At 41.6% G+C, this 10,311-nt stretch overlaps 1 protein-coding gene across 1 annotated transcript; it reads right to left on the bottom strand.

The window, feature by feature from the left end:
* Positions 1-301: 301 nt before the first annotated feature.
* On the bottom strand, positions 302-10,061 carry LOC106570718 (tissue alpha-L-fucosidase). The gene is made up of 8 exons (XM_014143199.2): positions 9,558-10,061; positions 8,764-8,898; positions 6,763-7,009; positions 6,237-6,313; positions 4,707-4,830; positions 4,142-4,332; positions 2,064-2,163; positions 302-1,928 (listed from the first exon to the last, which is right to left on the bottom strand). Exons 1-8 carry the CDS (start codon positions 9,914-9,916, stop codon positions 1,791-1,793), a joined length of 1,371 nt encoding a protein of 456 aa, XP_013998674.2. The 5' UTR covers positions 9,917-10,061; the 3' UTR covers positions 302-1,790.
* Positions 10,062-10,311: the final 250 nt, after the last annotated feature.

Here is a 10,311-nt window from a genome sequence, read left to right as displayed (position 1 = left end):
ATACCCTGTATTTAGCCTTGCTACTGTTATTTTACTGCTTCTCTTTATTTTTTTACTTAACACTTATTTGTCATAACTGCATTTGTTGGTTAAGGGCTTGTAAGTAAGCATTTCACTGTAAGGTCTACACCTGCTGTATTCGGAGCATGTGACAAATAAAATGTGATTTGTTTTGCGTTTATGCGACAGCGGTTAATTATCCACATACCGTATCCTCTTTTCCGTAGCGCTTGGCTTTGGGTTCATTTCTCTGACACCGTGTTATTTTGTGTACGTAAATAAGTCACGTCGGAGAGTTTGGTAAAATGCAAGCATAATCCTTTAATCAGTTGTTACAGGTCACCACATTGTAAGAATGTCAAAATACACAATGCAGAGACAGAGGACGAGAGGTCAAGAGTCAGAGTATCAAATAAAAAAAAATTTAAAAATGGAAATAGTTTTTTTCTGTAATAGGGAATTATTGATCAACGGTTCAGAGACATGGGCGGAACATGTCTTCTGAAACAGGATACTTGTTATTTGGCCATTGGCTAGTTTTATTGCAAGGAATTCTAATTGGTCAGCCACAGGCTAGGGCTGGGTTATAAACTACATGCTGTCACTTTGTTCTGTGGAGAGAGAACCACAGAGGACAGACAGGGGAGAATGACAATCTACCTCCCTGTAGGATTTGTCCTCTTCGAATAAACCCATTTTCCTCCCTCCTGATTTGCTATTTGTGTTATTGAAGAGTAACAGGAGTTGCTAACAACATCCTAAACAGAACTCGATAACACACCCGTTTATATATCCTAGACAGGTGCCCCACTAGCACCTTCCCTGGGTTGGCATTATGCCCATTATATTATCAAACAATCTACTGTACTCATTATGGGAACTACCTTTTTAACGGTGTTATGTACAGTCGGGATCACAAGACTGTGGTCACATGACCTCTGTTCAAAACTGTTCCTTGTAGAGCTGTTCGTAAAAAAATGCACGCCAATGATTTAATGAAAACTCTAGTTTTTCGACACACTGAAGTTCTGTGTAGTCTACTGAAAATAGCAGAACAAGCTTAGAAATAAATGATATGCAGACTGCTGATCTACCTTTTTATTGTGATAACAAAATCAGATAAGGGCTTTAAAAAAAAAAAAAAAAAAAAAAGTTATAAAATTGTAGCTACAAGGACAAACTCCAATGTAACAAAAATGTAAAGACATAGTTGTAATTAAAAACACATTTACATTCATCCACATAGCCTATAAAAACGACAGTGCATTTTCATGTCAGTTTAACACAAAATAAAAGATTGTCCACACACACCAAAAGGCACAAGTAGCCTACACAGAGAGATTGTCATGAAAAGTGAAATGTTCCCTTTGTGCTTTCTGCACCCTGTTGCAATGCACATTTCTACCAAACCCAGAAAACAAATAACCATCTTTGGTGTGTCATTTATGAACAGCCAGTTTTTTTTGGTCCTTATTGCTGAACATAATGCGTCTCCTTCATATTTGCCTCATGTAGCTGAAAAGGATATATCCAAATGTTTGGTTTGTTTTATATATCTATCTATATATATATAAAAAAATATATAAAATAAAGAGGCCATTGTTGATAGAGATTCTGCAGAGCCGCTATGTATTGCACATTCAAGGTAGCTAGTCTTTAGCTGACTCACACAAATCAACCAGTGTCAGAGTCCAACAAAAATATCATTTCAACCCCTGAAACTTAAAACATTAACAGTCATAATATCTTATTAACGTATAATAATAAAAACAGTTTATGTACACTGCCTCTCACACCACTCCCTCTAGTTTCAGGACCCAGCCTTGCCCCGGGGAAACTGGCATGATGTCAGGCATGAGTACCACCAGTCCGGTTGGTGCCGTTGATACCCACTTCAGAGGTACGGACGGGTCGTCCAGTATAGTCACCTGAGGAGACAGAAAATATTCAGTTATAACAGGTGCTGCCTTTAGCATATTTGTACCTTATGGGACCGAATGCACAATGCATCTTCAAAACACAACATGTTAAAAGAACCATAATACTATGTGTGGTATACTGACATTAGTGGCCTCAGAGGTTTTGGGTGCTGCGAGGTCAAACAGCAGGTTGGAAGGCCATTCCAGCAGTATGGCGTAGACCGTGTTGTTCTTCGAGGTGTACCTATAGAAGGAGATATATACACACAGTCAGGATTTGTTTAACTTCTTTGGGATAGGGGGCATATTGTGCATATTTTGACGTCCGGATGAAAAGCGTGCCCAAAGTAAACTGCCTGCTACTCAGGCCCAGAAGCTAGGATATGCATATAATTGGTAGATTTGGATAAGTTTCTAAAAGTGTTAAAATTATGTCTGAGTATAACAGAACTTATTTGGCAGGCGAAACCCCGAGGACAAACCATCCAGGGGAAGAAAAAAAAAAAGTTGAGTTCACTGTTTTCAATTGGTTTTCTATGGTAAACTACATTTATGAGGGACCTGGTTGCAGTTCCTATGGATTCCACTAGATGTCAACAGGTCTTAGAAATTGGTTGATGTTTTTCCTTTGAGAAATGAAGAAGTACAGCTATTCAGAATGAGAGTCAAGCCAAGTGGACTGTTTTGTTTGGGGCGCGCGACCTGTAGCTCGCTCCACTTTGATTTTATCCACTACTGAACACAGTATATTCCGTCTTAAATTTTATCGATTATTTACGTTTTAGGACACCTAAGGATGGATTAGGAAAGTTGTTTAAAATGTTTGGACAAAGTTTACAGGTAACTCATTAGATAACTTGTAGTCATGTTAGGCGAGTTGGAACTGGTGTTTTTCTGAATCAAACAGACATTTTGGGGATAACAAAAAGAGTTTATCAAACAAAAGGACCATTTGTGATGTTTCTGGGACATATTGGAGTGCCAACAGCAGAAGATCTTCAAAGGTAAGGCATGAATTATATCGTTATTTCTGACTTTTGTGTCGCCACCTGCCCGGTTGAAAATGATTGTTATGCATTTGTGTGCTGAGCGCTGTCCTCAGATAATCGCATGGTTTGCTTTCGCCGTAAAGCCTTTCTTAAATCTGACACCGCGGCTGGATTAACAAGAAGCTTTATTTTGACATCTTTAAAATACACATGCAATAATGTTAAACATCTATAATTCTGTAGTTTGAATTTGGCACCCTGCACTGTCACTGGATGTTGGTCAGGTGGGACGCTACCGTCCCACCTAGCCTAGAGATTAAGGATTTAGGATGACAATTTACCACTAGATGGCAGTAAAAGCCCAGTCTGTTATAATTACATTACAGTAGTTAATACAATAAAGAAGTAGTAACTTGACTCATGCCTGTCCAAGATTGATCAATTATTCCACATCTCAGTTTAGAAATCTATGTAATAGACACCAGGTCTCCTCCCACCAGACCGGATTGTATCGCCTCCCACCAGACCGTATTGTATTGTCTCCCACCCCACCAGACTGTAATGTATTGTATCGTCTCCCACCCCACCAGACCGTATTGTATTGTCTCCCACCCCACCAGACTGTATTGTATTGTCTCCCACCCCACCAGACTGTATTGTATTGTCTCCCACCCCACCAGACTGTATTGTATTGTATTGTCTCCCACCCCACCAGACTGTATTGTATTGTATTGTCTCCCACCAGACTGTATTGTATTGTCTCCCACCCCACCAGACTGTATTGTATTGTATTTCCTCCCACCAGACTGTATTGTATTGTATTTCCTCCCACCAGACTGTATTGTATTGTCTCCCACCCCACCAGACTGTATTGTATTGTATTTCCTCCCACCAGACTGTATTGTATTGTCTCCCACCCCACCAGACTGTATTGTATTGTATTGTATTTCCTCCCACCAGACTGTATTGTATTGTCTCCCACCCCACCAGACTGTATTGTATTGTATTTCCTCCCACCAGACTGTATTGTATTGTATTTCCTCCCACCAGACTGTATTGTATTGTCTCCCACCCCACCAGACTGTATTGTATTGTCTCCCACCAGACTGTATTGTATTGTCTCCCACCAGACTGTATTGTATTGTATTTCCTCCCACCAGACTGTATTGTATTTTCTCCCACCAGACTGTATTGTATTGTCCCCCCACCAGACTGTATTGTATTGTATCCTACCAGACAGGCACGGTGGTGTTCTCCCCCTGGATCCTCCAGGGTTTGGAGGAGTAGATGGCCTCTCCGTTGACCCCCAGCCAGGCCCCCATGCCCCTCAGCCTCTCCTCAAAGAGAGGGGAGATCATACCGTCCTCCATGGGTCCTATGTTCAGCAGATAGTTACCACCCAGGGCCACCACATACACCATGTCCTGATGAAACAACAAGAGATCAGGGGATGTTTACTCAAGAGACACAGGCAGTATCCAGAGACATGACACGATGTAGAGATGTCAATAAAAACGTAAGATTTTTACCAAGTTAGTGACAACTCTGTTTATGAAATAGAGAGAAGACACCCCCAGTCATCAGTGTGCAGAAAGAGAGCGAGAGACAGAATATCCTGCTCTTTGTTACAAAGTGAGCAGAAAAGAAGCGGCCATAGCTCATTGAATAAGCTATAGTCAGATTAGTCCACATGGAGAGAAGCAAGGCCAGAAAAAAAAAAAACACTCCAAAGTATTCAAACTGAGCCCCAGATTAGTTTTTCCCCCTGAGTACGATTTCACTTCCTGTGAACTCTAACCGTTATGATGGTGGGCAGGTCCATCAGCTCGATGAGCTTCATGTTTCTTCGGTAACCCCAGGAGCGGTTGTCGATGGACTGGCATTTCTCCCACTTGTGGTTAGGCAGAGAGCCTGGCGTGAACCTGAGAGTGAAGATATAAAAGTCTGTATTCCATGTGTAAATCCTACATGATTGAACAGTTGTATGCAGAGTCTAGGAAGATTCCACCTAATCAGAGGAGGTGGGGATATTAGCATATGTCTAATGCCATAGAGATATATCTCCACATACAGTACCTGACTATTAGTTTCTCTGAATAAGAGTGCCTGCTAAATTACCAAAATGTAATGTAAAATGGGTTGGCACCAGTTCAAGGAACAGAAATGGGAACGAAAGTGACCCATACTGTTCCCGGAACAGAACCTTTATTTTTAAAAGCACCAGTTAATAACATTCTTATCGATTTCAGACATTTAATACGCGTTTTTAATTCTCTCACACACACACACACACACAAGCTTGTTAGCTAGCTAGCTCAAAGGACGTTCACAGGTTCCCCCAAAGAAGCTGCTCCTCCTAGGTATAATTCAGTAGGTCCTAATTCAGATAATACATGTCATAACAACAAGATGCCCAGCGCTTCAAGCCGTCCTCATCAACCCTCTATCCGCACCTGAAAAATGTCAGTCGCATCTTGTGCCATAGGCTACACTTGTCTGTCCATCACACATGTAAACAACTAGCTTGCCTACTCTAGCCAAACCAGTTGGTGAAGTCATCTAATGAATGTATAAAAAAAAAGAGAAATTAAACAAAAACTGGATTTCACAGGTTAAAAGAGGAACAGATAGGAACTATTTAAAACCGGTATTTTGGGGAGGGGGGGTTATTGTGAACAGACATTACCTGTTATAATGTTAATCTAGTGTATCTATGGATTTAATTAAAGTCATATGATGTACTGATGAGACGTGCTCCCTCTACTAGAACACTTCCCCTTTGTCCACGTGACTAATGGTGTTGGATTTACAGACCAGAAACGCTGTCATTCCATTTAGCAGTAGACAGAACTAAGCTGGAAGAGACGAGCGGGACAAATGGTTTTGGTTCCTTTTAGAAAAACAGTGTCGAGACAAAACCTTACCGCAGGCCAACTGTAGTTTCTCAGTTCCATAGTCCTTTGAACGCCACCAACTAGTTTGTTTGTGACACCACCCAAAGGGGGGGGGGGCTGTATTTTTCTTCATATAAACTGAAACAACTCTTCTTCGTTGGTTGAGAGCCCATACACCATTAAGGTGATGTTTAACCAGTCTCATTTTTACAAAAATCTTAATAAAAAAAATGTTTTAATAATATAAGTTGTTTGAAGAATCTAGCCTCTCTCCTTTCTGGTTAGAATTTCCACGACAGGGTCGAACTGATTCAGAACTTTATTTTGCTGGTTCGGGACAGAGCAATAAAAATAATTGTGTTTCCAACCCCTGAACGTCAGTGCCTAAGGAGATATGATCTAGGGTTCAGTGTTGGTGCTAGAGGGTAGTCTACCTGTCTGCACAGTTGTAGTAGCCTCCATGTTTACAGTAACAACCATTCCCCCATCTGTCATTGACCACCACAAAGTCCTGGGGAAGTAGATTGAAATCAAAAGTCAGTGTTGTTCTGGGTTAACAAAAGGAGGCTGTAGTTCATATTTACAAAGACACAACCTTTGTCCTAACGGGTTTCAGATAAGAAAAATAAAGAACCAAAAAGGTAAATGACTTCTCTTGTATCTAGTTGTGACGTGTGATCTAAATGTGATCAGCTGCATCTTATGACACATATCACATGACACACAGTTCTAACTCCACCCCCTAACTAACATACAGGTCAGGTGACACGTCACATGACACACATAGTTCTAACTCAGTGTCATGACATCAGCTAGTACCTAGACAAGAACTGGTAAAAACAAAATGTCGATCATTTGTCATATCCCTATTGGCCACGGGTCAAAAGTAACACACTACAAAGTGAATAGGGTAGCATTTGGGCCACCCTCCATTTGGCATCTTCCCTCAGCCTCTCTCACCTTGATAGGACTGTCGTTGTAGAGCCAGGCCAGGAATTCTGTTGAGTTCCAGTAGGTGTCAGGAGCCTCCCAATCCCCATCGGACCAGATCAACTCTGGCTTGTAGGTCATCACCAGGTTAACCAGCTCAGGAAGAGCCTTCCGGAAGACAAACTCCTGGGTCTTGTACCCAGAAGCTCTGTCCTTCAGGTAGAGTGGATGAAACCACTCAAACAGGGAGTGGTACAGGCCAAAGTGCAGTCCCTTTCTATGGAAACAGAATGTATGTGAAAAGTTGTGAGCTGTTATGACCGGAGATTCCACAAACCAACCAGAACCCATATTCCCAAAGCGTCTCAGTAGGAATGCTGCTATAGGATCAGCCCCCCCAAGTCAACACTGATCCTAGATAGTCAAATCAAAATCTAATTTTATTGGTCACACACATCGTTAGCAGATGTTGCGAGTGTAGCGAAATGCTTGAGAATGGCTGGCTGGGGAGCAGTGAGAATGGCTGGCTGGGGAGCAGTGAGAATGGCTGGCTGGGGAGCAGTGAGAATGGCTGGCTGGGGAGCAGTGAGAATGGCTGGCTGGGGAGCAGTGAGAGAGTGAGAATGGCTGGCTGGGGAGCAGTGAGAATGGCTGGCTGGGGAGCAGTGAGAATACAGGCCTTGGTTTCCAAACCAGTCTAACCTGATCCAGGGGAACACAGTCATGTAGTGCTGAATGAGACACTGGGGTGTGGTTTCCCATAGGTACAGATCTAGGATGAGTTTTCCCTCCCCCTAACCTTAAAACCTGTTGGGGCTAGGGGGCAGTATTTTCACGGCCGGATAAAAAAACGTACCCGATTTAATCTGGTTACTAATCCTGCCCAGTAACTAGAATATGCATGTACTTAGTAGATTTGGATAGAAAACACTCTAAAGTTTCTAAAACTGTTTGAATGGTGTCTGTGAGTATAACAGAACTATTATGGCAGTCAAAACCCTGAGACAAATCCTAACAGGAAGTGGAAATCTGATGTGTGGAATCACTTCAAAGCCTTTGCCATTGAAACACACAGGGACTTATTAATCATTTAGCACTTCCTAAGGCTTCCACTAGATGTCAACAGTCTTTACAAAGTGGTTTGAGTCTTCTATGGTAGAAACTGACCCAAAGAGAGGCTTGGGAAGTTGGTCACAGGGGGAGGTTCATTACTACTATGACGCGGGCACCCATGGGAACCCTTTTGTTCCGAAATGTTTAGTAAGACAAGCAATCGTCCGCCTTGAATATTATTGAAGCTCTGGTTGAAAAAGGCCCTAAAGATTTATGTTATACAACGTTTGACATGTTTGAACGAACGTAAATATATATTTTTTGCACATTCGTGATGACAAGTCCCGCGTGCTTCAGTACATTATGAGTAGCCTTCGGAACGCGCTAACAAGAAGGAACTATTGGGACATAAATTAACTTTTTCGAACAAAACTACATTTGTTGTGGACCTGGGATTCCTGGAAGTGCCTTCTGATGAAGATAATCAAAGGTAAGGGAATATTTACAATAGTATTTTTGATATTAGATGGTTCCAAGATGGCGCTAACATGTATCGCCTAGCCTATTTTTCTGAGCATACCACGTCGTTTATTGCAAGTGTGATTTCCCAGTAAAGTTATTTTTAAATCTGGCAATGCGGTTGCATTCACGAGATGTTAATCTATAATTCTTTGAATGACAATATTACATTTTAACAATGTTTTCGAATAGTAATTTTGTAAATTGTAACGCTGATTCACCGGAAGCATTTGAGGGAAAATATTTTCTGAACGTCACGTGCCGATGTAAAATGCTGTTTTTATATATAAATATGAACTTTAGCGAACAAAAAATGCATGTATTGTATAACAATGTCCGAGGAGTGTCATCTGATGAAGATCAAAGGTTAGTGCTGCATTTAGCTGTGTTTTGGGTAGGGGGGGGGGTGCTAAACTGACTCGAGATCAGTGTCTAGGGGAAACTTCTCCCATGTCTTACCTCTTGCGTACGGCAGCTGCCAGGTCTCCCACCAGGTCTCTGTGTGGTCCAGTATCCATTGAGTTCCAGTTCCAGGAGTCTGCAGAGGGCCAGTTACAGAAGCCCTCGTGATGCTTGGATGTGAACACCACATATCTGGCAATGATGTGAAAAGTTGATGTATGTAGGGGGAAAAAAAACAAAAAATGTATGAAATGTATGCATTCACTAGTGTAAGAGCGTCTGCTCTGGATAAGAGCGTCTGCTAAATGACTAAAATGTAAAGTGTACAGTATTACAGAGGGGGCTGAGCATGGGAATGGCATCAGCGCACAAGAAGAAAAATAAATAAAAATGTCTGCCCAGTGACTAATTTGAATTTAGGAGCATGTGGACAAACTAAGCAGTCGGTTCCTAGAACCGTTTCACGACAATTTATACTAAAATAGCCAACAGGTACAGGTTCTATGTGTAACGCCTCGATCACACCAACACTGTTGCGCATTTTTGGTACACCAGAAAGAAGTGCATTTAATTTCCAATGGAACTCCTGTGTTTATCTAACGTATCCATCAACCTGTATGCAAAAGACGGCTTGAGCGAAATACTAGCAGAAGGTGTATGTTCAACTTTTGTTGCACACATATTCAGATGATGTTGCGTAACATTTTGCGCAATAATACTGTCGGTGTGATTGAAGCGTTCAACGTGCAACCTATATAAAATACTTAGCGTTCGTGCACTCTTGTGTTGAGTAGCCTAGTTGAATAAGTATGCCATTGGTTAATAAATAAAAACTTTAGTCTGTGACTTACTTGGCTCCAGAAGCTTCAAATATTTCAGCCCACTCATCAGGGTCGAAGAATTGCGCTTTGAATTCGTGCGCAAAATCTGCGTATGTAAAGCCCACGGGGTAGTTTTTCTTCATAAACTCAACCTCGTCTGCTCTATGTGCGCCTTTCCACGACTGCCAGAACCACTCGCTGAACTGGCCGTACCCGGGCACGGAGAATACCCCCCAGTGAACGAAAATACCGATCTTCGCCTCGTCGTACCACACCGGCAGTGGCCGGGAGTCGATACTTGTCCAGTTGGCCGTATACCGCACTCCATTTCCCGACGAGATTGCAACCACTGCAAATAGTAACAAACTCCTCAGAATCAAAGAGGTCATTTTCAGTTATTTCAGAAAGAACTAAAGTTGATCAAGTGATGCAAACAGCGCTGACATTGCCCTTATATCCACTTCGTATTCTAATGATGTCCCATTATGTAAATAGAGAGAGACTCACATGACTTGTTTCTGTTGCGGTTGGGGTGAAAACACCTGTGTGACGCTAGCGACAACAAGGATTAGCCACAATAGTGGAATGTGGGCTCGCCTTTAAAATAAAAGTCCCCAATTGAAAGTGATTCAAACGATACAAAAGAGTGGAATCATGCCATATTTGGACTAGATAATGCTAAACAAGATCAGAATGTTGTTATATAAATTCAACAAAATACAATAATTTGTTAATTTGACCAGAAAAAGTAAGGCTGTACATTGCAATATTTATTATTATTATT

Source organism: Salmo salar, chromosome ssa14 (assembly GCF_905237065.1).
Source record: "Salmo salar chromosome ssa14, Ssal_v3.1, whole genome shotgun sequence".
NCBI lineage: Eukaryota > Metazoa > Chordata > Actinopteri > Salmoniformes > Salmonidae > Salmo > Salmo salar.
This window is presented reverse-complemented; position numbering and strand designations above follow the sequence as displayed.